The 27,743-nt window shown below is 40.3% G+C and overlaps 1 protein-coding gene across 2 annotated transcripts in view; it reads right to left on the reverse strand.

Moving 5' to 3' along the window:
- Positions 1-5,617: 5,617 nt before the first annotated feature.
- Positions 5,618-27,743, reverse strand: part of STK32B (serine/threonine kinase 32B) — a 144,128-nt gene continuing 122,002 nt past the window's right edge. For both annotated transcript variants that reach the window (XM_075040912.1, XM_075040903.1), the window contains one exon: positions 5,618-6,745. In XM_075040912.1, coding sequence (XP_074897013.1) covers positions 6,607-6,745 — 139 coding nt within the window. In that variant the 3' untranslated portion in view covers positions 5,618-6,606. The remainder of the gene's footprint in view (positions 6,746-27,743) is intronic.

The raw sequence follows: 27,743 nt of genomic DNA on the forward strand, positions 1-27,743 counted from the left end.
GAGAGAAGGCGGTGGGGGTGTATGTCTGTGGGTGGTGTTCGGCAGGACTTGGGGAGGGCAGTGATTGATCAGAACGTGTTCAGCAGGGATCGATATCTGTGCTGCACTGTTTGCACATGGATGTTTGCACTCCACAGCCCGGTGGAGCAAATGTCCCTGTCAGACCATGGGAAAGGCAGGATTTATAGAGAACCGTGCTGGTTCTCATGACGGGGTGCAGAAGCAACAAGCCGGCTGTGATGGCAGCTCTCACCCTCTTTGCATACTTCTTCATTTCAACTCTTCCCAGCTCTTTTTGGCTTGATTCTGCAATTGCAGAGATCCCCTGCTCAGTGAAACTAGCCTCTTGTGCTCTAGCTGGCCTAAGCTGGGCAGAGGACAAGGCACTGATGACAGCTACTGGTGCCACTGCAGCCAGCTCTGCCGCCGCTCTACTCCCTCGACTCTTTCCCTACTCTCCAAGATTATATAGCCTGAGCTTTCAAATATAAGTGGGAAATTTATGGCCTTAAAGGAGATGTTGCATATAGTTTAATGCAGAAAAAAATCTATAAATCTGTATTATATGGTTGCTCATTACATCTAATAAGCTGATTTCACCATTACCTGCTTCCCTGAACACTTTCTCTAGTTTATCTCTGGCTTCAAGTTATATCTTATAAAGCTAGTTCAAACTGTAAATTCCTTGCAGTAGTGTCTGACTTACTTACCTTAATGTGTGGATATAGTGTTTATCATGATAGGGCTCAAGACTTAAAGCATTCTCTCATTACTAATTAACCACACCAAAATTGCCTCAATATCTTAGCACATTGACTGGAGAATATTATCCTCGCGATAGAATTGTATAGGAAAATTATAACTACTAATTAAATTGTATAGTACTCTTCCAAGGGGGACTTTTCAAGTACAAAATAATCACTTTGGGAAAATTCCAAGGATGTAATATAGCATACATTAAAACAGTGAAAAGGTAAGATGCAAAAAATTCTCCAGAGCACTAGTTCTGACATATTTTTGCCCATGAAAGTGTCTATGACTAAATCTACTTCCATTCAAAGGGCACTGATTTTACATAATTCTGTATTCATGGGCATACATTTTAGAAGGACTTGCATTTTAGGATTGTTCTCAGTCGTATTTCTCTTAATGGGTATTGAAAGCAACAGAGATTTTGATATGCTTACTTCATTGTTTATAAGGGACTTAAAGAAAATCCCAAACACTGAACAACAAAGCTTTGTGCCCTACATTATGATTTTGAGTCCCTGGGAGGACTCATGAGGACTGTTTGGCTATTTTGTAAAAAATGGTTTAATTGATTAGATATATTCCTCCTTCCCAATTAAAAATGACCAAAAAAACCCGAGTTTGTAACTCTGAGCCAAGCTCATTGATGTATAGAGCATAGCTAATATCAGTCATTATTAAGGTCCTGATTGTACTGTGTGTTTTCTCACAAACATGATTATAGCAAGCTAATTTGCATTGCTAAACATGCTAAAAATATCAAAACTTTCTTCCCTGCTGGCCAGAGAGTAGTTGATCCTGTCATTAAAATACAGATAAACAGAAGTAGCTATTCTGATAGAAGCTAAGACGATTAAGAACAATGTGCATAAGAAATTAGTTATTTAGCTACTAGTATGCTCTCCAGAAGAACTGCAACACTCTTGTTTAAAAATCACACCGATCTATCATGGAGGTTTTTGTATGGCACCAGAAGGATGTATAAAAAGTTTACATTATTCCTCATGCAAAATTTACCACGGGCCCTGTCGGCAGCATGTGCTAAGGGACTGAACTGCAACTGCTGTGTAGGAAAAAATAATTTCTGCTTTTCCTAGCAGGACTGATGACTTTGGCTCCAGCTGCTGCTACAAGTTGTTGTTTCTTTAACTGTACAAGAAGGCAGAGTCTGAGCAGCCCAGCGTTGCAAGCAGGTGGTGTCTTGCCTTCACTCGCTTCTTATTCAGAGCCTGTGTAGAACAACTCATTTAGCCACGGGTGAAATCTGGGCCAGATATAGAAATAATGGGGATTATTTGCAGGACAGTGGTTTTTTCCAGGTCTCCTCTTGAGGCAAGTGCTAGAGCAGTGGAGGTTCAAGAAGATACCTGTGGGTTTTTAATTAAATGCACTTTAAGTATTTTCTTGCTTTCCAACTCTCACCAGAACTGTAAATATACCTGCCCAAAACCTCTGAGCTTCTCCTATGTTGGCAGACACTTTGTTCATAGCAGAAGTGTTGGCATAGCTATCAAACTGGAAAACAGAAAAACACCTTGGGTCTTATTCAGCCAACCACAGTTCCTTAGTACATCCCAATACACCAATATTTAGGTTTAAGCTGTCAGAAATCAGCTTGAAATTATGTTACATATTTTGCAAGCAGAATGGATGGATGGATTGGTGCCTAGTATTTCCTCTATTGTGTATTTTAATGTCATTTTGAATAGTGTGCAAAGTTCTATAACTAACCTTTCCACCCCACCAAATTACAGGAAAAACTTATGGAAATATTTCATTAATCATTTTTGTCAGGACTACAGATGAAAGGAGCCATTTGTATTTTATGACAGTTGGTAATTAAACATTTACAGTACGGTGCCAATATTTAATACACAATGTAGAAGGAGCAAACTGAACAGAAGGTAAATCTGGCAGAGTTTAACATGGAGTGATGCTGTGGGAATGTGCACGTGTGATCAGAACTGTAACACTGCAGAGCAAGTGGCATTGCAATAAAATGTTGTAGCAGCAAACTGCTTTTCCAGCTGTGTTAGACTTCCTTCCCTCTTTCCTGGAACAGAAACAAGAAAAAATATTTTACCCTTGAAATGACTTGGAGAAACCAGATGAGACTTTGGGATTTAAGATCACTGGCTGCTTTTGCAAGGCGATAAAGCTGTATAGAATAAATGAGTCCCAAGGAGTTTCTTTTGGTTTTATGACTGCCTGCTTTGGTTTTCCCCTCCATCTCACCAAGTATTTTGTAAAAACCTTTTATGTCTTATTTAGGTTGCCTTTTCTGTTTTCATTTCTGCTGGAAAGCAAGGCAGCATTCATTGCAAGAGTCTATTTTTGTGTCATTTCTTGTCCCTCTAATACAACGTTCACATGTAAAGGTAAATACTGTTTAAATAGCTCTTGCTCCTGTTGAAGTGATCAGAAATGTTCCCATTTTTTCATAAGGATTATACTGCATCTCCACAAATTTTCTGTGCCATCACAAACAAGATTCATCTGAGTAAATGTCAGTGCACAATGTGCATGTCCACATCTGAGCTGTGTACACTGACGTTATACTCCATGGAGGCAGAGCTACAGGGACAACAATCTGCTAAAAGAGACAATCAAGACAGATCAAGTGCACCACATTCTAAAAGCATCTTTCTTTTTTTTGCCTCTTTATTTTTGAGCCCGCATCTGGCTAAATCAGCTGCAGATAAGTATGTTTTTCGTATGTCTAAAGCTAGGGGAGACAAGTCCCAGCCAAACACTCCTCAGGCTTATTCCCAGGCTGTGTGACTTTTCTTGTAGTACTTGTTCTCTCCTCACAAAGCACATACTATACAGAATGACCTCTCTTCTTCTTCTGCTCCATTATCAGGGTGTCCCATAACAGGCCATTTCCTTACATCTATGTTGGTCAAAGAGAAAGATGAACTAAGAGTATAGGCTGCCCAGAGAGGTGATGGATGCCCCATCCCTGGAAACATTCAAGGTCAGGTTGGACAGGGCTCTGAGCAACCTGATCTAGTTGAAGATGTCCCTGCTCACTGCAGGGGGCTTGGACTAGATGACCTTTAAATGTCCCTTCCAACTCAAACCATTCTACGATTCCATATTGGGTCTCTGCAGTACAGCTGAGGGTATTCTCTGATCCATGTAAGTAGACAAAAATAATTACATGCAGCATAAGATTCAGCTTGCAGTCAGTGGAAGTGCCATGACTCTGGATAAAGCTGATGATTGGTGCCGTGATTTCTTTTTTGTGCAAGCAGTAGAGTTGTTTGAGAAATGATCGTGTGGCAACAAGCGTGAAATTAAAGTGTCTGAGTGAGCTTGCATTCATGCACAATACTCTGTGCAAACATATTTAAGTAGATGCCATCTATTGAATAAGCAGGCTTCTCTCAAAAACAGCTTAGTAAAGCATTGACAAAGACACCCAGCAGCCAGCCAGATCAGACTGCAAATGTTTGGTAGAATCCTGCTGTTAATTAAATTCTATGTGCAGGAAACTCCCCCCATTTTTAATACAGTCGCTGATGAACTTCTTGCACTCTAAAAGCTGTGGTTCTCTCATTCTACAAACTTTTCATTCTATAAACCCAGGCTTCTTGGTGGCTATGTGTGCACTAGCAGGCAGTGCAGCCCAACAGGAGGGGCTCTGCAAAGCAGAGCAGTCGGCGATGCAGACCTGACATCCACACGAGGCACATTTGGGGAAGCTTAATTTCAGATTTGCTCTCACCTGTTCCTGTGGTCTGCAGGCCCAAGGCTGGGTGGATGGCTTTAAGTGCTCCCTTGGAGCACATCTTCTGGTTTTGTATCATCCAAAAAGAATCTGATTTGGGTGCTATAATATGAACAAAAATGCAGTAGGGCTGTAAGATTGAGGCATTAACTTCAAAAATGCCTTCCCAGCCTGAATTCAGATGCTAGTGTAGTTGCATTCTAGATGGTTGATATTGTACAAGATCACCCACAATAACTCTTCTTGCTCAAAGCAACTGTAATCACAGAAAAAAAGCAAATGTGCAATTGCTTTTTTTCCAAATGTTTTTCCAATTGGAAAATCTTAATAAATAACTGGCCCTGCTTCCAAGAACTCCAAGGCTCTAAACTTTATTACCTGATACATCATGGATCCTGCAAGCAGTTATTTATGAGTAGTACCATTAATTTCTGCAGGATTATTCAAGTAAATAAAACCTTCCATTTCTTTCCAGGATCAAGATCCAGATCAAGATCCAAGAACATAATGCATTTTGATTGGAACAGAACAATAGGTGTTTCCAGAAGTTATGTGAAAAGTTACCTACTTTGGTCCTTCCCAAGTGAAACGAATATTAAGAAAGAAAAAAAAAATTTAAAAGGGTCATTATAAGAACAGATAGGCATGAAATCGTTTATTCTGGGCAATGAAATCTGTCCTTTCATGACTAGAGAAACTCTGCTTCTTTGCTTGATCCTATGATTATTTCAGTCTATGCCCAAATGAAGCAAGTAGACCAACACCATGTTCATGACAGATGTAAAATCTTTACCTTAGTATATTTGTAAACTGCTCTGTTGTTGATAGGAATACCATGTCATTTCATGGAGCGATAAAAATCTGTATTTTATGAAGAAATTGTGAAAAAAATTACATGTAATGTGAAACCAAATTTTAAAATAGATTCAATTACAAAGAACTTTGCTTTGTAGAAGATAGAATGGGAACAATACAGTAAAAATAGATTATTACAAATAAAATGGTTTTCACTTCCAAAAGCCTAACTTATTTGGTTTAAAAAGTTGAAATGAAATTTGCTTATGGATGGTAACCCTTAAAAATAAAAGCACAATAGGACAGAACAAACATGCATTTATTATCAAAATGTGGATGTACAAGTTGTAAAATACCATAAATGTTTGGAATTATGGGTACTGTTTAAAAAAAAAGGATTTCATGTCAGCAGTACTTTGGATAACGTATGTTTCTTTCTGTGCAAGATGGTTCTCATCCAGAATAGATCCATAAAAACAAAGACACATGTAACTTCTTCACATTTTATAACACCTATCGATCTGAGCAAATTCTTAACATTTTTAGCTCTCCTTACTAAGCTGCTTTTCAACTCTGGCTCAGTCAGCTTATTGTTACAAATAAAAAGTTCCTTCTTTGTCATGGCTATCATACACTACTAATGTGTCTTATCCTGCATCCACTAAAGTCACGAGCAAAATTTTGACTTGGTCAGGGTCACATCTTTTACCACAAAGCAGAATGCATGAAGTTAAAGAACAATGTGAATACATTCACGCTGCAACTTTTCCAATGGGCTTCAGGTATTTAAATGAAATTATTCAGTGTTTGGCCTATTTGACACTACATTCAGTATTTACATCATATACATCTGTTATAAACTCAACAGCAGGTGATGAGAAATGGCTGTGTCCAGCAGTTTCACAAAATTCCAAACTGGACCATTTTAACTAACAGAGACAGAGAGGGGAATGTAAAGCCTTCAACACAAAGCTGGCCCCAGTGTAACTTTGTCTCTTGCAAGTAGCCAGAACCGTGGCAATCTTTGAGAGGCTGCCTAATGAATTGTTTCAAGTTTTCTTCCAGGATTTTGAAAAGGAAAGTCACACTTACTTATAAAACTGTATGTTGTTGCTGATGGTAATTTTTCCAGTGGCAGAGTCAAAAGAAGAGCAGGGTCGTACGTGGGAAGTCTCAGCCGGTGTGCTCTGTGGGTTTGTCCTTGGCTGGGGATCCTGCTTTTGGAGGAGTCAGACATCCCGGGGTCCGAGGGGTGAAGATGAAGGCATGCGCAGAGAGGACTTTTCCTCGCCCTGCCAGAGTGGAAGCGTGCGCGGGGCCGTAGCTTACTAGCTGCTGCAGCCTCTTGTGCAGCCGTGTCCCAGTAAATTGTTGTTACGTCCATCTTGGAGTTTCTCGTGGCTCTGAAGGGATGCTCTGCTGTCCATGCTGGAAGTCTGTCCACTTTGATCCTGCTGTCTTCTTAATCTGCCAAAAGTTAAAAACATTGATATAGCTATCACGTGCAGGTAACTGTATCAGAATGACAGCCATGGCCTGTCCTGTGGACAGCCCATACACCTGTATATAAAACAGATTCCTGCACCGTTTGATCTCTATTAACTCCTTGAAATTTATAGCTGCCATTTCTTCTAAACACTGGTGATTGCTTCCTCCTAAATATGTGCAGCTGGGTCTTGGTCAAACCCTGCTCCCATTAAAGCCTATCATAAATAGCCAGCAGAAGAGAATGCTTTCTCTGGCTTTAGCACCTCTGCTCAGACTGTAACTTGACAAAACCTCCAGGCAGCTTGAGGCTGATGAGAGTTGTTGACTGGGAACAGAACAGCAGTAAGCAGCTGCTCCCCTCTGCTCTCCTACAAAATTATCAGTAACCTCCATCAGTACAAGAGAACAAAACATGAGATGAAAGTATATTCAGTATTCCTCTTGTTATTACTTCATATATTGTCAAAGCCTCCTACGTGGTTTCAAGGAACATCAACAAAAAAATCCTACCTTGTTTAAAGACTGCAAAGTTATCTTCTTTTGACATCATTTTCTAGAAAACAGCAACAGCCCTAGCGGCACTTGCAGTTCCCACCAATCATTTTATTATCAAGCTTCTCAGCATCTCTGTTCAACACTGGTATCAACTTCTGTGATTTTACTGATTCATGTGATACTCAGTGTTTTCCTCTAAACACAGACAGAATGTAAGTAGTTTCAAGAAAGGTGTAAAGATTCATGGGGAAGCTATGAGGTAGAAACCAATTTAAAAGAAAAAACACAAACATGAACAGCTGCTGTTTTGGAGGAATTTTTCTCTGACTGTCTGTTTTCTCAAAATAAGAAGCAGCTGTTGTTGTATTCCTGAAAAAAGGCACCAAGAGTTGGCACCAGAGACACTATGGAAGAAGCTCTTTGTAACAGTGATTATAAGTGATATATATATAATATACTCCAAAAATACTTTGCAATAACATTTAAAAAATACATGTAAAAAATACTCAGTAATGGAAAGGCATGCAAAATTGAAATGTAAATGGTCAATTTAAAAGGATAAAATACTTCCAGGTGGCATAAAGACTATAGAGACACCGTACTGAGGACTCAGAAGAGAATGTGAAAGGACATGAAAATTCTGTCAGAGCTCAACAGAGGAATAAAGGAGACTATTTAAAGTACTAATAATGAAAAAACTGTCCAAATAGGTTAAGTTTAAAAGAGCACAAACACTGCCACATTAAATAAAAATCTATAAGGCAGACTGAAAAAAAACCAGATTAGAGGAACACATGGCTAAAAGCATTTACCCTAATGATGATTTTTTCAAGTGCACCAGAAATAACGATGGCTACTGGTGACTACAGGCCAGTGGATGACCGAGATATTAGAGCATAGCACAAGAAATATGAGTCCCTAGCTGAAAAGCCAATGAATTATTTTCACTGATGTTCATGACAAATGAGCTTAGGGACATTCCTTTCTTCATGAGAAATTTGTCCATCATCTCCAGTCAAACCATCAGTCAAACAGCTTTAGAACCAGTCATTCAAATGAATGTTGACAAAGTGTCAAGACAGTGGATTTTCTCCCAAGGGCTCAAAGAAAATTGAAATATATACTTTCTGCCCAGCTGAATGGAGTATGTAACTTACTGTTGAAACTGCCTTGGCACCAAGGAATGGAACACAGCAAATGTGATGGGTTTGGTTTTTTTTTTGTGTTGTTGTTGTTGTTGTTATTAAGGGCTTAAAAAATGATCTGGGGGACTACCAAGAGAGTAATTGAATGAGACAAAGTCTTGAAACACCTTAGGGTCTGAGATACTGGTCCTTACAAGAGCAAGGTATTTGTAGGCATCAAGAGAAAAGGCCACAGTGCTTGGAAAAATCATGGTGCAAACTGTGGGTTGCAAACCTGTGCAAACTACTAAATAGAGGAGTGAGAGAAATTTTGGCTCTATGGAGATCCCAGGAATCATGGCATTAGTCTAAGACATGTAAGTACTTTTCTGCCTGAATTTGTTTAATATTTATTTGGTTCATAAAATGTTGAAAAAGAAGGCATTTACTGCACTGCTAAAATTAATGGGGAAATAAGAAGTCTCTCAATAACAGTATAAAGCAGGAAAACACCAATTTTTTTTTTGAAAACCACTCAAACTGGCACAAAAGCAGCATGTAAGGAGGACAGCCGAAAAAGGAGAGCATAATGAAGCTCATGCTGAGTTCAAAAGATACCACTGACCAGCCTCGAACTTCCCACTCTCTACAGAGGTGGTTTCTATTATTGATTTATTTCCATTTCTTTTCTTTTATCCTTTTCCTACTCCCCAGGTCTATTACTGAAGCATAATTAGATTATGGGGGTTTGGAAATGCTAAGGAAATACATTGTTTTAGCAGTGCCTCATTGTATTCCCTTTTCAGACATTTTCTGTTTCTGTATCTAGATTCACTACCCATATTTACAAACTATCAAAGTAAGCAATAGGTTATTAACCTGATGATGTAGTAAAAATTTAACTTATTTAACCATTTAATAATTTATCAATCATTTTATTCAGTGATTCAAATTACATTAAAGACTTCACTATAAGGGGTTATTATGGGCATGCTAACACCTACTTACCAGTGTGACCTTGGGGGCTGGGGAATTGGACTAAGAATGAGGAGATGCAGATTCTGTTTCTAACTCTGTCACCCTTTGGCCAAATTACAGCCCTTTTCTGTGCCTCAACTTGTCTCTTGACAAATAGAGAAAAAGTAGAGGAGTGAAGCTGAGGGGGAATTATATTTGTCCAGAAATCTCACGTGGTTTGGAGCTCAAGTCATAAATCTGAGATGGATAAGTTGTGGCTAAGAAATATAAACAAAAAAGAACATTGAAGCCATGCCTGGAGTGATGAAACCTTGTGTTCTTGTCAAACCTGTGCCTGCAGGAGATTTTACTGGATAAACTGGTGACAGAGCGTGTTATAGGCTTGTACTTGCAGCTCTCGATTAGGCAAAGGATGCAATGAGCAGGAACGTGCCAAGCAACGCGGGACTTTGTAGTTGCACATCAGATGTTGAGGCAGCTGTTGCCAAGAATGATGGAAGCGGAGAGCTTTGTGCCTCTAAGTACTGCTCTGTGCCTCACAGGCCTGAATGAAACGGGGAATTACAGTCTGGTGTCTGTGATGATTAAGAAAAGAAGGTGGCATATATAATCAAGCAAAATGTAATTATACTGCATATGTAATTATGCATATATTCATTATTGAATATATAAAAATACAAAAGTAAAGAGAGCAGACTGGCTAAAAGCTAGCATAGAAAATAAAATATTGAAGCAAAAAAGACTGCTACAACTATGGCAGGCCAGAATGAAAACCACAAACATCTAATGAAACCCAGTAGCAAACTGAGGGACCACCAGGGAACAGCTTACAACTCAGCTTTGTTCACTAGATGGAGAATACTGAAAGTTTGTCTTTAGGCTGCTTAGTAGGATACATTCAATGAAAACTTCTCTGCTAGGCAGAGAATGGATTAGAGCAGCCCTGCAGAGAAGGACTTGGGCATGCTGGTTGATGAGAAGCTCAACACAACCCAGCAATAGCTCAGAAAGCCAACCGTATCCTGGGCTGCATCAGAAGAACCATGACCAGCAGGTCGAGGGAGGTGATTCTGCCCCTCTACTGCGCTCTCATGAGACCCCACTGCGTTCAGCTCTGGGGCCCCCAGCAGAAGAAGGACATGGACCTGTTGGAGTGAGCCCAGAGGAGGGCCACGAAGATGATCAGAGGGCTGGAGCACCTCTCTTATGAAGACAGGCTGAGAGAGTTGGGGTTGTTCAGCCTGGAGAAGAGAAGGCTCCAGGGAGACCTTGTAGCAGCCTTCAGATTAGATTCAGATTAGACGGAAGGAAGAAGTTCTTGACTGTGAGGTTGGTGAGGTACTGGAAGAGGTTGCCCAGAGAAGTTGTGGATGCCCCATCCCTGGAAGTGTTCAGGGCCAGGTTGGATGGGGCTTTGAGCAACCTGGTCTAGTGGAAGGTGTCCCTGCCCATGGCAGGGGGGTTGGAACTGGATGATCTTTAATGTCTTTTCCAACCCAAACCATCCTATGATTCTATGAAAAAAGATTAAAAGTTGCAGGTTCAACATAACTGTCGAAATTTCAGATTTGCTGAGACTAAGAGCTCCTCTGAAACCACTGCAACTTCAGCAAAAATAAAATAAGGTTATTGGTCTGTGTTTCAGTCTAGCTCCAAACTGCAGATAAGCTCAGGTCAAGACCTAAACAAATCTCACCACAGCAGCTGTGTATGAACAAGCAGTCTCTTCAGTTAAAATGTTGGACAGTTGCAGAAGTGAAATTTATCTCGTTTGTGCATTCTTGATTCCTTGGTGCCAGAGCTGGAGCACTTTTTCATCAGATGTTCTCAGCTTCTGAAAAACATGGGTACCTCGACACAGTTCCTGTAATCATGGCAAAATAAATGTAGTCTGGGCTGTTCTGTTTAAAAATGGCACTAGTGCAATAAATCATTTGTAGAAAACTGCTTTCCAGTGAATGACTTATCTTGCCTTTAAGCTGATGCAGCTACAGGCTGTGATAACTTGATAAAGGGAGAATGAATGGCTTGATGGGGACTTAGCTGTGGATCTGAACCAGGTAGCTGTTCCTATGCTGAATACTATTGACTGAGAATAAATGGTAAAATGGCCAGCTGCAGATGAAAAAAGTGAACAAGTGGTTCTAGTGGATAGTCATATGGAAAAAAAAAGCCTTCAGGGAAAAGAGGATGAAAATGAGTTTGAACAGTGTCTATTACATTTATTCCATGACAATTCTGTACAAATACATAAGTACTCTCAGAGGCAGTTATTCTGGGAATTAAGAGTAGTTCTGCTGAACCAACAAAGAGCTGTAAGCTGAGTTTTCTTTCCCTTCACCATTGCTCCATGCAATATTGGTAGTGCGTGACACCTGAGTGTGGAACAACCTCCTCTCCAGCAGTGAGGAAGAAAGAGGCTGTACCAAGCACTACAGGAGCGCATCAAGAAAAGTAACTGAGCCTTCAGTCAAGTCTTGGGCTTCATCAGTATTTCTGGTAAAGAGAAAGTGTCTGTGTGAGCTATGGAAAGGTTTTTAAGATTCTTATTATCTTGATACTCAGATATTATAGTAGAGTTCCTGCAGTATTGATTTCCAGTGCTGCATCTTGAGTATGAGACTCCCACATGTACCAGGTCCTACAGGAAACTCTTTTTATTACAGAAAATTTGCAAGTGAGTTTCCCAGTGTAGCAAACCTGGTGTTCTGGGTGTGGAGGGAAGAGAATGGTCTGAGTGGGCTGTGGCTTTGCTTTACCATTTCTAGATTTAGCATTTTACCTTGGTGTATTGATATTTCAAACACTGCTGGAGAAAACAGATGCTTTTGGTTTGGGGAAATGATGGGCATAATAATACGAGCTTTAGAAACTGTAGTTTTATTGTAGGAAAAAAAGTTCTATTAATGGAAACTTTTACACCTCTTGAAAGAAGCCCCGAGGAGTAGATAAATGTGCGGAACATTTATCCCAGTTACTCTTCACAAGGGAGGGGGTCTGAGGTCAGAACAGATGAGGCATGTCTACGCTAGCTTTTCAAACTCATGAATCCTGGGGGACAGCTTGCTAAATAGTTAGAAACCCACCTCAGTTCTATGATTTAGCAGCTACATAGAAGTAATGCTGATGTCTTGTCCAGATGGCCTTGCTAGAAGGCTAATTCTGAACATGTCCGAATCAGGAGAAAAAAATAACTGATCTGTCATGGGGAATGACTGTGCTCAGAAAGGAACTATTATTTCAGCTATATGTCTCTGTGTGTGTCCCTGTGATTTGTCTACTGGAACACAGATACAGAAGTGACAAGGGGGATTTCAGAAAAACAGTAAAGACTCTTATGTCCAAATCCTGTATTTTTAGAATATCAGTTGGTAAATACAGACTCTTTGGAAGATAGTATTCCTTCAAAATGAAACACTAAAACCTTTTTGTTCTCAATAGAAAATATCTAGCAATGAAATTTTATAAAGGAGTTAGAAGTCAGAAAGTGACAGACGTAGGCATTGTTTTATTAGATCCTGGTCATAGAAAAGTGAAATGTGGAAGTTATGCCATATACCTTAAATTGCTGGATATTCTGGAGTTGCAAAAATTCCAGCCTAATTGAAAATAATTTTTACAGAGTGGTATAATGCTGTAGAGGTGGACTCCATAAAGTAAGAGGGCCACTACTGTAGCAATATCTCACAGGGATACTTCCAGAGGTGGCAGTACCCAGCATGTCTAGCCAAGACAGTAGCTAGTTGTAGATAGCTAAGGCTGGACTGAGATGTCTTGGCACTGAGGGCAGGTAAGGTGTCGGTTTGGTGCCCACTGCTATTGCCCACTATTTGTTTTTCATTTTAGTTTTTATTCAGTGTCGTAATGATCCGTCATAATTTGTATACAAACACAAGCAAAAAATGCCTGGGTGAACTAATCAGACGTGGTCAAGATGACTGCTTCCTCAAGGTGGTGATGCTTTAACTCTTCCCACTCCACCACTGCCTGTCCCTGAACATAGCTAATCTGTCTTGATGGTAACTAAGCACTGTTTTACCAAAAGGTCCAGAACTTGCTTTCTAAAGAAATGGAGATGATTAGTGGCTGTTTGTACCCCTCATCAGAACTGGACTCCCTGATCGGTTACACACAAACCAAAGATGAAACTCCCAACCCAAACAATTTGGTAAATTTGTGGCATTCTAGAGCTCCACGAACTATATCCCCACCCATTCTCTTTATTTCCAGCCAAAAGGTGTAAAAAAGAAAGACTCAATGGTACTTTGGAGTCTAACTGTGGCAATAAGATTTGCCCATTTCCTCCTTGTGGAACAAATACAGAGTATATCCAAGTGTTCCTCACATTTTGGAGTGGTTTTATGCAGGGAAACCTGTCCTGAGAAAAACCAGAAGGATTTGGACTGTGAAGACTCAAAAGGACTCACATTGTCAACTCAAAGTGCAGCATCACCCTTGGTATTGTTAACCTGGAGTGTGACAGAAAGTAAAAACAGAAGGCTGCTGGCTAGCTTGAACTTTACATATTGGTATAACCATCGTGAGAAGGCATATGTTTTCGTTTACCTCTCCTACCTAAATAATGAGTGCTCAGTGGTAAGTAGGTGGTAGAGAGCTGAAAGCTAACAATGGTGGTCATGCCAGCTCATTTTCTGGATTAGCGCACCCAGCAGCCCCAAAAAGACTCTGTTTTGACACTGAGTAAAAATGTTCATGGGACCCACAATCTTTCATGCTTTAGCCAGAAAAACAGAGTTACTTCACCAAGCTCATGCAAAATCTTATCTTTTGTAAAATCCCTTATTTAAGCTTTATAGGAGCTCATGCACATCAGTAAAAGCGCACATACTAGAAAATCAGGGCAATTTTTTGACAGTAATATGTAGGTTCTGCAGTGTGCACATGACTTTTCAAAAATAATGAGTTATATGCATGTGCATCTCATACTCCACTTTGAAAACTTTCCCCATTATTTTTCTGCCATCATTTTAACATCAATTGCAGGCAATGATTGTAGAAATATTGATAACTGAGGGTGATTTCTGGGACAATAAGCAGCTTGGCTGGTCATCTAGCTACCACTGTGGGGAATAAGAATGGGGTTTGATATATGGACACTTTATTTTCTGCCTGCATTTTTAAAGGTTTCTCTTATAAATTGGTTCTTGCTGTGTTCTATTTTTGAATAAATTGAAGAAGCTGGAAGTATTTTACAATTGTAAATGGGTGTTTTATCTCCATTATTCTGCTTACTAGTTCTCATCTGCCAGGTTTTCATTCAACTACGTTTTTTAGTGAAAAGGTAAAATAAAGAAGCAGAAAGAAATGAACAAAGCATCCTGATCAGGTTATTTTTAACTGAACAGGTGTATTTGGGAAGAGTATTTTTTCTTTTCAGAAGAAAATAGCCACCAAATATTTCAGAAAGGAATGAAAATTCCTGGTTTTGCTTTCTTTTTTAAAGTTAACAAAAATAAGCTGATGAGTTGATCTGAAGTTCAGGAAATTTCCTTATTTTACACTGCCATAAATAAAGAAAAAAACCCTAACCTTTGCTCAGTGTAAATCTTAAGGAAACATGCTAACAAAAAAGAACAAATATGATACTCCTAGACTGTCTACATCCTGTTAGTGTGAGCTGCAGATCCCATCTTGCCCTTTCATGCTCAGATTTGCTTCCCAAGGAAACCAGGGTGCAGGGTGAGGAGTTGGCATATGGTTAGGACATGGGAACAGAGGTAGGTCTCTGGCCAAATTCTGAGAAATTCCCCAATTTGAAACTGATTTCATAGCAACATATATCGGAACTAATTGATATAATAATGCTGCATAAGATTAAGTTACCTGGTAACCTGAACATCTGCCAAATTATTCATCCGCTTCCCATTCCCCAGTGGGACCCAGAAGGGCTCTCATGACGGACAGCAAATAGAGCGCTGCATGGGAATGTCATTTCTGTATTTTAGGCATCCGTTACATTTGCACCAGAAGGTAAAATGGTGCAGGAATTGATGCCTGGAAGTGAAATGACACAGTTTGGCGTGCATCCTTATGGCTAAGTTCTCTAATCTTCAAACCAGAGCTGTTCTATTCCAGCTGCCTATTAGGCAGCCTTTGGTCTATGCTAACCTCTGAAACTGCTTCAGAGAATTGCTTCAGAGAGTGATTTTGGCCTGGGAAGAATTATGCCAGGGACTGTGCTAACAAATGAGTAGTGTGGAAGATTGCCTATATTCTGCCTTTAAAAAATAGGCAGAAAACAACAATGAAGGTGGAAAATGCAGGATGAGAAAAAAAAGGAGTAGAAATGGAAGGAGGAGAGTTAAGCACCTGAAAAATGAGGAAGAATCCCAACTGTGGAGATCTAATTAATTTAACCAACTAATTATATAGCTAATTAAAACTATCTCAAAAGGCAGCTGCATATAGCTAATGTACTTTTTTATTAAAAAACCCTCTTTACACCTAACAGAGAAGCAGTAACCATGGCAGACTTAATAGTGGGCTTTGCCTTTCTTTAGCTTGTGCACAGGGTGATCTCAGTAGTGCTTTCAGGAAAACAGAAATCACTGAAAAGTGTATGAATTTTCTAAGCATTTTCAAGTAAACAAGGCAGACACAATCTCGCTCTGGGCCAGAGGAAGCTTGAGGCAGACCAGGGCAGACTTAAGGACCGACTGGAGCAGAGTCAACACTCATCACTCAGCAATGTCAGCGCTGCGTCACACAACTCCAAACTGAAAATCAGAGTCTGCAAACTCAGATAATTTCCCCTCACTCTAGAGTTTGTGTAGACAACCAACATGTGCAAAACAGCTTTAAATGAAACACAGTGCTACTGTGTGTTTGTATAATAGCAGGTATGTATTTCGGGAGACCTGAGTCCAAGTAGTGACCTCATCAAATCACTAGCAAGAGTGGATGTCATGAGTCTTTAGCTCTTCCTTGATAACATTCACACTTAAAACGTGCTTGTTCTTGGCCTCCTGCCCCCATGGCTAGGCACAAATGGCTCAGATGCAGTTGCCCCACAAGTGGTGTTTGGTGCCGTATGAGATGCCCTTGATTTCCTGACACCCCGAGAGAGCAGGCGGACCCAACCGCAGACCAGAGGTGACCTGTGCCTATTGGACTGGCAGCTAGGCATTTAGTTTTGCAGAAATGAACTGAGCCCATGACTGTGGGATGGATTTTATGCCAGCTTACTGTAGACGACTGAAAGATTAGTTCAGGGTCTCTCCACAGCATAAATAGAGGAACTAACACAGATTAATTAGTTCCAGTCTAAGTTATCTAATATATGTGTCACAGAACAACCTTGAGAGATGCAAGTCTGTCCTCACTGACTACTAAAGGAGCTTAAACTAAAGAAATGATTTTTAAATTGAGTAGTTTAAAGGAATATAGTCTTGTTGCACCTCCAGTAAAATAGAGATATCTTTCCTCTCTGAACCACAGATTCAAGCCCCTTCCTGTTTAGCAGCTGTATAAGCTCACCACACGCTGCACTGCTTAACAGAGCCAATTTGCTTCTGGATTAGAGCTAATTTACACCCACACTGTTCAGGTGTGCAGAAATTGAATAGTCCCATCAGCCTGGAACATAGCACACACCGACAAACACTGCCAAGAGCTGGGTAATGAAGTCACCGAGGAGCACAGGGGTGCAATTGCCTGTTCATCCATGCAGACGTGCCTGTAGCATATTCGGGCTCTGGGTCTGCCAGCAATGGCTTTTCTGCATGACTTGGGCTGTGTCTTGAAAAATACTTTGTCATCTAATTCCCATTTATTTCAGGTACCTTTGAAAATTTTGCGTACACCCTTTGGGGTTGGAGTTGTTCTGTGTCTAACCAATATTTAACTCAGTCTGTCTTTGACCCAAAACATGTACTTTTGGTACTGACTGCCTCGATAGAAACAGTCATAACCTCAGGTCTGTTTTCCTAATGCACTCTGACGTATGTGTTTTGATAGCTCAGTAGATTATCATGTAATCATTCAAATAACTCTGTTTTAACTCCATTTAAATTTAAATGACTGAGGCATGGGCTAAAAGTTATGTTTTATTACAGTTGAATATGAAAGATAAAATCTTGGAGGAAGTATCCCCATGTAGCACAGATGTCTTCTTGTACCACTGACACTCATGACATTTACTCCCACCCATTCCAAAAATCCTTGGGGAAATATGCTTATACCATGGGTAATTGATTCAGGTTGATAGTTCCTGCTGAGTAATTACGCTCACTAAATGCCTGTGAATATAATTTTCTATCCACCAGCAATTTATAATCAAGCATAATGGGTTCAGGTGCACATACAGCGTGAGTGACATGTGAAATACTAGTATGTGGAAGTCAAGTGACAAATTATACTGGATGCTGTAGCATGTTGACCTGCAATGTCTTCAGATCTCAGGTTTACCCTGGGAATTGATAAAGCAAAATAAGAGTGAAGACATGACGTAAATAAATGAAAACATCAAACCTTGTGCAGCCATTTAAGAAAATGAGACTAAAACAACCTATTAAAATTAACATTAAAGCCATGTTCAGACTAGTAAAATAGGTGTCTCTAAGAAGTGAGTTATTGTCCGTCCAAGACCAGGTGCATCCTAAACAATATATGTGTTGTTCAGCCACATTATAAAATGTGAACTAGTTTTTCTAGTTTAGATACATCTGTAGATCCACATGTACAAGGAACAGGAAAGCAGCTATGAAATTTCCCGATAATATATTGGTTATTAGACTTTGTGAGACCACAGAGAGAAAATTTTCTTTCTAGTTAGCCAGAATTCAGTTTAAAAACTACAGGCACTTGCCCACGAATAAGGGTATTTCTCAGCAGTGTGGGCCAAAACTCATTCTCAAGAAAGACATTAATTTCCCAGCCTTCCTTAGGTGTGTATCCTGAAGGATGCAGGCTCACCCTTTTGTTCAGCTGTCAGCAGATGGATAGATCACAGGAACTGCTTTGAACTATTCTCTTCCTTTGTTCTTCTGGTGAAAGTTTCAAGGTAAAGTGATCCTTTGGGTCAAGTCCAAATGAAATATACAGGGAGAAGGACAATTCTTTGTCTGCTTCTAGAGTTAGATCTACTTTACTGGAAACATATTCACAGACACTGCCATCCCCACCGAGACCCTGGACCTCAGGGCAGGAAGATTTTACAGAACAGCTGAAGATGCCTGTCACAGATAGCAGGTCACAGCAACAAGCATAATTTTGCTAACAGACTGAGAATTTAAAGACAAATAATAATGCAATGCCTGTGAAATGCCTGCTGCCTTTGCAGTGATGGTGATGCACGTCTGCAGCTCTGTGGCAGTGAACTGGTGTGACAGATTGCCACCGCAAAACAGGACTGGACAGGCTAGGATGGCAGTCAGCCATCACCAAGACATGGCCATTCAATCCCATCTCAGTTTGCCTCTTTGCTTTTCATGCCTCTCCCCTGGTGCTGAGAAGAGGATCCTGGTTCAGAGGTGGGTGAGGAAAATATTAGCTGTGACAACCGACTTGCATAGCAGCACCAATTTGCTTAATGTGGCATCTCTAATTGAAACTGCAGCTCCACGGGAGCGGTATAGTCAATAATTTAAGAATTAAGGTATGTGGAAAGCTGTATTAGGTTTGCGTAGCAAGGTTTTGGTAGTGGGGGTGCTACAGGGGTGACTTCTGTGGGCAGCTGCTGGAAGCTTCTTCCCCTATGACTAACAGAGCCAATGCCAGCTGGCTTCAAGACGGACCCATCACTGGCCAAGGCTGAGCCCATTAGCGGTGGTGGTAGCACCTCTGGGGTAACAGATTTAAGAAGGGAAAAAAAAACCCAACTCGCAATGGCAGCCAGAGAGAGGAGTGAGAATATGTGAGAGAAACAGCCCTGCAGACCCCCAGGTCAGTGCAGAAGGAGAAGGAGATGCTCCAGGCGCCAGAGCAGAGATTCCCCTGCAGCCTGTGGGGAAGACCATGGTGAGGCAGGCTGTCCCCCTGCAGCCCACGGAGGTCCACGGTGGAGCAGATCTCCACCTGCAGCCCGGGGAGGACCCCACGCCGGAGCAGGTGGGTGCCCAAAAGAAGCTGTGACACTGTGGGAAGCCTGCGCTGGAGCAGGCTCCTGGCAGGACCCATGGAGAGAGGAGCCCATGCTGGAGCAGGTTTTCTGGCAGGACTTGTGACCCCGTGGGGGACCCACGCTGGAGCAGTCTGTGCCTGAAGGACTGCAGCCTGTGGAAGGGACCCACTCTGGAGCAGTTCATGAAGAACTGCAGCCCATGGGAAGGACTCATAGTGGAGAAGTTCGTGGAGGACTGTCTCCCGTGGGAGGGACCCCACGCTGGAGCAGGGGAAGAGTGAGGAGTCCTGCCCCTGAGGAGGAAGGAGCAGCAGAGACAACGTGTGATAAACTGGCCCCAACCCCCATTCCCCATCCCTCTGTGCTGCTGGTGGGGAGGAGGTAGAGAAAATTGGGAGTGCAGGTGAGCCCAGGAAGAAGGGAGGGGTGGGAGGAAGGTGTTTTAAGATTTAGTTTTTATTTTCTCATTACCCTGCTCTGATTTGATTGATAATAAATTAAACTAATTTCTCCAAGTCTGTTTTGCCCATGATGTAATTGCTGAATGATCTCCCCCGTCCTTATCTTGACCCAGGAACCTTTCGTTATATTTTCTGTTCCCTGTCCAGCTGAGGAGGGGAGTGATAGAGCAGCTTTGGTGGGCACCTGGTGTCCAGCCAGGGTCAACCCACCACAAAAGCTAGTCTGGCTTTGCCAGATTATTGGGACCTGACAATAAACATTCTGAGACTGGAATAAGCATCTGGGAGGAGGCTGGTTCAGCCCTACCCTTCTTCTCACAGCAGCAAGCTTCCAGGAATCAGAACGTGTGAGTTGCCAGGGAGCAACCGCAGCCTGCACTGACCTCTCTGCTGGCTCATCTCTCCGCCTATTCCTCATGCAAGATTTTTCTGCCAAAGTCCAAAACTTAGATTCACAAGAAGTCTAGTTAACCATACAGCTCTTTCATTCCCTGAAGGATGCCCCCCCAAAGGAAACTTAGCTGGTCATTCATTTGTGATCGCACAGCAGAATTTGCAGCCTTTAGTTAATCACCAAACCTCTCTACATAATGCATGGGGAAGGTGGGTGCCTAACACAGGGATCCACAGAACCCACTGTATTGAACACCAAGCCGTCTAGGCTAGTCACTAAGGTGCACCCACAACAGGAGTACATATTATGCCCGAGGTGGGACACAGGACAATTATCTCCAGCTGGGTTTCACAACCCCAAGGTCTTCCCAGTGGATGGGTGCCTGATGTCCCCTGAAACACAGCAAGGGACAATCTGAATCTTAGCTAAATCTCTTACTGCCCTGTCTGCTTTACTTTCCCTGTTTCCAAAAAGGATATATATATATATATATATATATATATGTACTTGCATATATGCATGCATATATAGGTACATTTTACTCTGCAACCCTTGTGCTATTATGGAGACTCCATATGAAAATGGAGACCTTACAAGCAGTGAGAAAGCATAAAAGTACATACCCAGACATCTCATCTCACAGAGATTCCCGTCTCTCATAGTGGCCCATTTCAGACACTAGTGGACACTGTCAAAGAACAAGCCAAATGGAGACAAATGTCTGCTTTGGCATATCCTCCTCGCTTCTGATGCTTCCAGACATCCCAAACCAATGAGTGCATCAGAGGTCTCACGTCTCATGGACCTTGATGCATTTTTTCCCATGAATTTCTCTAATCCTTTTCTGAATCTTTTCATACATTTAGCATCCAAAGCATCACTTGGCAATGGGCTGCATCACACAAAAAAGAATGGTTTGTTTTCTTTTAAACCCGCAGCCTGATAACTTTGTGACATTGAATTACCAGAAAGGGTGAATAATCATTGCTTAGTCATCTTCTCATTAAGTTTCATAACATACTATTATTTAACCAGTTTCAGTCTCTTCAGTTGCCTCTTCTCTGAGTTTAAACTAGTTCAAGTCTATGAAATCCTTCAATGTGAGCCATGCCACATCTCCAATCCTGTTTTTCTTCTTTTGCAACCATTCTCAGTCCTTTGTAACTTTTTTGGCATAAGGAAGCTGACTGTGCACAGAAAGGAAGATGCGGGTGTATGTATATGAACATATCTCTGTATACACACAATGACACCTTGATGTTCATTTCTCTATAGGTTTCTTTGCAGTTATGAGTGTATTAACATGTTTTAATTGTCCACTAAGCATTGTGCTATCCACAGTCTTTTCAAAATCTCTCTCCTTCATAAGTGAAGTTGGTTTAGAGTCTATTGTACTAAAGATGAAATTTAGATTATTTTCTTCCTAACGTATTTGCATTTATCAGTACTGAATTTCAGCTGCCATTTTCTTATTACCCTGCAACTCAGAACCATGACTATCACTATCTACTGCAGTTCTCTGCAGTCAGATTTAGTTGTGACTACTCTGGTATCATAAGTGGACTTCGTCACCTCACCATTCACCTCCCTTTCCAACTCATTTATGAATATATTCAACAGATACACAAAGTATCAGAACGACTGGCAATAATAATGTTATACCATTACTGGCTTGTTTCTGCATTGCTTCAGCAACTGTCCCCCAAATGCTTTCCTAAACCAGGATGAGGAGTTCAGTCTTCATGACTCATTCTTAATTTAAGGAGAGTCATAACAAGCGAGAATTTATGCTAGGGAGGGACATGAAGAGAGATGAAAAGAAATCATGAAGGTAACCCCCTATGGTCACTGAACAGTCATGACCTGTTATGCAGCCTTCATTTATCACAGATATGATTTGTTCCATGTAACTTATTAAAAAAATAAAAATCTTATATGGTGCTCAGAATCATACAGTTTTAGTTCCTCTCCAAAATCTGAGATGTGCAAATGAAGATTTTTCTTTTCTCTGCCTATGAATTGACTTTGATTAGTTTTTATGAGGTATGTTTGTGTTTAATTTTCTGTAAATGGCAATTAATTGCTGACCTACAGTGTTGAGGCTCTGCATCTTATGAGGATCTGCATCTGCATGTTATCGTAATCCTCCCAGGACCACATTTCAGCACAGAGAATGCTCTGATCTATGCCCCCCCCCCTCCAACTTTCATTCCCAGTTTAATGTCCATTTGGTGAAGTGTAGCCACTACAATGGTATGGGTACTTGCTTAGGAAAACTTTAGCCATTTTTCCTGGAAGGCTTTGAAAAGGAGGTTCCAGATACTCATTAAACTTCTTTTTTTTTTTTCTCTATGAAACTGTGAAGGGAATACATTATTGAAATGATGGCTTTTGTATGACCACTCTTTTCTCCAAAAAAGTGAATTTGAAGGTATGCCTACAGAAAGTTTACCATCTTGGACCTGCTATGCTCCAATCTTTAGGCAACTTGGCTCACAAAGAAGAAAGTGACAGTTGGACTGGTAATTCTAAGCCAGTAATAACGAGCAGGAATCAAAGGCAGAAGTGAAAGGGCTTGTGTGACCAAGCAGCAGTTATTAGTGCCCAAAACCAAACCAGGTTCAACCATGTTCAGAAAGGCATCTTTCTAATTAGGTGAGATTGCAGAAGCAATCTCCAAAAGCAGACGTATCCATTACAAAAGGGACAAGAAAGAAATCAGTGAAGAGCAGTGCAACCACTTGAAATGCCCAGAAAGAGATGGATCTAAACTGAATTAAGGTCAGCAAAAGTGGCAAGAAAAGAAAAGTTGTGCTGTAGCCTCATCCAAAAAGCATTCAGATAGTATGGGGATTATGGTAATATAAATATCTCCAGAGACAGTAAGTGACATATAATACCTATTAAGAAAAGTACATTCAATGAGGTATACTGCAAATCATTATGAATATTCAATTCCAGTCAAACCAAAATGAAAGAGAGCACTCAGGGACTCTGGATTTGAAACTGAAAAGACAATTGAAAGGAAAGAAAAGGAACTACAAAAAGAGAGATAATAAATTTAATCTTATAAAAAGTGCAGAGAATATTAAGCAAGCTTTTCACCTATGATATGGACAAAATCAGACCATGATTTTAAACATCTGAATATGCTTAAAATATGCCCCCTCAACTTTTGCTGTTTATTCTGGGAATGGAGAGCTGTCTGTTCACCTAGAGCTGTTCAGTACCTTTTAGGAAAGAACAGGGATGGCCAAACAGTAGGAATTATAGTAGGAAAATGGAGGGAAATGTGCAGCAGCCATCTGACCCTTCAATTTCTGGCAGAATTTTTTAGTGTGGTTGCATTGAACAAATACCGAGAAGAGAAATAAGGTGTACTAGTAGGTTAGGAAAGAGGCAAGCCTGTGCACATCAATGGAGACTAGACAGCTGAATATCATAGCAATGCTATTGAATGATATTAATATTAACTAAAAAACCTCCAACTTCAAAATCATTAGTAAGTTTTTTGAAAGTTTCCACTAGAATTGTTAAAAACATGGATATTTTGCTCATCACTCCATTGCATTTATTAAACTAGTTTTGCAGATTTCTAACCCATTTTCATGTACATTGGATATATGAAATACATCTTCTACTCAGTAAAAGGTGGCTATATGATGTAACTTTCATGAGCAGGCTGATAATTTTGATGAAAAGTTTGTAAAGTGTTTAACTGAAGGATTATTCTGCTTGTGGAGCAGATATTTCCTGTGTTTTCTCCTCTGTTCTTTGTTTGCTCAGTTCTTTAATCTTAAAGACATCTTTCAGGGAGAAGTAGAGTCTCAGGAACGATAAAGAGTAAGAAATATGATTCCACTACAAGCAAATATTGTATCTATTTCTTCTTGGCTATTTCAGGTTTTGGACATTCATAAACATATGTAGATGTACGTGAAGATTTGTCTAGTGATAATGGCACAAAAATAGCAAAATAATCTGTGCTCAGATTTTTAATAAAGCTACGAAAAAACAGTGTGGTTTTACCCATAGAATGTTTCTTCCCCCCCCCCGCCCAAAAAAATTTTGAAAATATAGCCTACAGCTTCTAAATGAGATCAAGTTCTTGAAAAATTGCTGGCAAGTCTATGGGAATACAAATTCAGATACTGCAGAATGTTTGATGCTGCATTTCTAGATATAATAAAGCTTCTATCCATAGAAATAGATTTAAAACCAGAAAAAAAAAAAATCATTTGTCAGCAAAAGGACCCAAATGAGTCCCTGAAATTATCTTCAGATCATATTCTCCAGCCAAGACCCAGTGCATGGACCATTTTTAGACCACAGTTTATTTAGTTTATGTGTTCAAAACCAAGTAAGATATTTTACTGAAAATCTTAAGAAGAATAGAAAACATTTCCTGCACCACATTCTAACTTGGATTGTAAAAGGGTTTTCCTATGTTATTTTACTTTGGATCAGGTCAGTGTGTACCCCTCTCTTAAAGGTACTGGAAGATAGTGTCAATGTGGACAGATGACATTTATTCATGTCATATCAAAAGACACATATGTATTTTAATTTGTAGCTCACATCCACTGAAATATCGATGTTAGTAAGAATAAAGCCTTGAATGAAACAACACTTCAGCCACTCTGGTATCTGAATCTCTGGAAAAATAAAATCAAGATAAAAACTGCTTACAGTGTAAGGAATTTCATTCTGGAGGCTTAATGTTTTCCTGCACAAATGAAGATGAAGGTATAAAGCTACCTCTTCAGAACAGCTTAGATGGTTTACATGGAGTAGAAAGTATTTTCAACCCATGAATGTTGCACATCCCTAAAGCTGCTCTTCCATTATACAAGTGTACCAAGAGCAAATTACATTGGGGGTGGAAGATGAACATGGCCCTTATTTAGTTTTCCTTAATCCTTTTATTAGAAGAATGGTGTATCATAGGAATGACCGTTGACTTCGATCACAGAAAGACTTTGGAACGTTCAGTGTCCATTTTGCAGACATGAAAGCAGTATTCCCTTCAGATTTCACAAATTACCTAGACTTTTTTATAGGATTAACAGTAATGAGAACATGCCTAGCTAAACTGAAGCATAGAACTACACCTGGACTTCTTTTCTATAACCTCCATTTTTAGCCCACAGGACAATCTTTTGCACTCATGCAAATATTAGGAATTATTTTTTTTTTTCATTTTCTGGAAACTTTGCTTGATAGGGTTGTTTTCTGGCTTTTTTCTACAGAGTGACTGGGAATAGTTTGTAATCCCTCCATTCCTCCTCATCTCCCCAGTGACTTCTGAATAGCATCAACAGAAGACGCACTGTGATCAGGAGTGTGTAAGTAAAGATACACAAATCTAACTTGTGTTACCCATTGCTGATAAGCACTGTCTACACTTTTTTGTCCAGGAAGCCCTGTGCAATTAAGTCCAATATATAAAGAAAACAGCTCATATCATGGCTCCAAGTCCTCATTTCCTAATTCCTGATTTAACAAAACACATTTGCTCTATCATTCTGCAGTGTATGTTTGTGCTCTCTGACTGTATACAACATCTTATTTTTTAATTCTTCAAATCTTTCATCCTATCTCATAACTGTTCAAACCATAGATATCAGCTACTTAGTTAAACTACAGTCCAGCCAAATAAATTGCATTCAAGGACAAGGTAAGACTTATCGAGAAGTTATGTCGCCTGAATGCTGCCAGTAAAGCTGTATGGAAAAACATCAGCCTTTTTAACTGAGCCCACTCATTTGAAAGTTTGGCTTAGCTGAAATGGACTCATCTTGCTTAAAACACTCCTATAAATACCAGTTTCCAACTACTTAACTACGGAAAGCAATAGAAAAGTGAAAATGTGCACATTCTCTCTTTGCTGGCATTAACTGAAACTATTAAGTCACTTCTTTCAGTCACTTCAATTATTTTTTAATTCTTTTTAGCATAGTAAGCCTTTTCTTTACCTCCCCCTCCCGCCCCCCAATCTGCAATCTAAGAGTTTCTGAGAGTCTCCTGAGCTTCTTGGAAAGAAAATATGGCATATTTCAAGATTTGCAGTATCTGTTGCAGGATGAAGTATATAAAGTGAAAAAGAGACACAGCCTGGAAGCATCAGCAAAACATTCAATAAAAACAGATTCTGCAATTTTATGAGTATTGGATTGCAAGATGTTGTGGAACTGGGATGGTTAACATCACACTCTAACTACACATTACTACCTGACTTTATGTTGCTCAGTTAGAAACATCTGAAATTTTTCCTTGAATCCTTTTATTCTCATCTTTTCCCTTGAAAGATGGGCTAATTGTTTTGATTCACACTTTCTTAGGATTTATCTAATGTTCTGTGCCACTGAAGTAAACTGTGCAGAAGGTTTAAATCACAATAGAATGTAGATTTTTGAAGCTGAATATAATGAATATTCATATGGAGGTATGCAGATATTTTCAAATAGCTAGACTATATAAGCAATTCTGGTCTACGTAGAGGAACGTGGAGGAATATCAAAACATCGGGCTGTGTAAATCTGAGGCTGATTTAAAGGCCTGCTTGGGATTGACACCTCACCTAATGGTACGATCATATATTATTGGATATTGTGTTTGTAGGAACAGTTAATGTCTTTCAGCATCTGCAGCTATTCCTAAGAACTTCTTTGGCCATGTGGCTTTGGAAATCTGTGTAAGCACAGCCTCAGCCTCTACAATACAGCCTTGAGGGCATAGAAAGGTCTAAGGAAACCCACCATAAATTACTCTGGTGTATACTGTGTAGCCTCTTCTCTCCAATATGATGACATCTCTGTCTGCCTGTCTTGGTTTCAAGTGGGATAGAGTTAATTGTCTTCCTAGTAGCTGGTACAGTGCTATGTTTTGAGTTCAGTATGCGAAGAATGTTGATAACACTGATGTTTTCAGTTGTTGCTAAGTAGTGTTTAGACTAAGGTAAAGGATTTTTCAGCTTCTCATGCCCACCCAGCGAGAAGGCTGGAGGGGCACTAGAAGTTGGCACAGGACACAGCCAGGGCACCTGACCCAAACTGGCCAACGGTGTATTCCATACCATGGGACGTCCCATCTAGTTTAGGAACTGGGAAGGGGCGGGGGGAATCGCCGCTGGGGGACTGGCTGGGTGTCGGTCAGCGGGTGGTGAGCAATTGCCCTGCGCATCATTTGTACATTCCAATCCTTTTAATACTACTGTTGTCATTTTATTAGTGTTATCATTATCATTGTTAGTTTCTTCTTTTCTGTTCTATTAAACCGTTCTTATCTCAACCCACAAGTTTTACTTCTTTTCCTTATTCTCTCCCCCATCCCACTGTGGGGGGGGGAATTGAGTGAGTGGCTGCTTGGTGCTTAGTTGCTGGCTGGGGTTAAACCACGACACTGTCATTGCTTTTATTTTGTTGCCATTAACTTGAATTCACTT

The sequence above is a fragment of the Buteo buteo genome, chromosome 1, assembly GCF_964188355.1.
Source record: "Buteo buteo chromosome 1, bButBut1.hap1.1, whole genome shotgun sequence".
NCBI classification, from domain to species: Eukaryota; Metazoa; Chordata; class Aves; order Accipitriformes; family Accipitridae; genus Buteo; species Buteo buteo.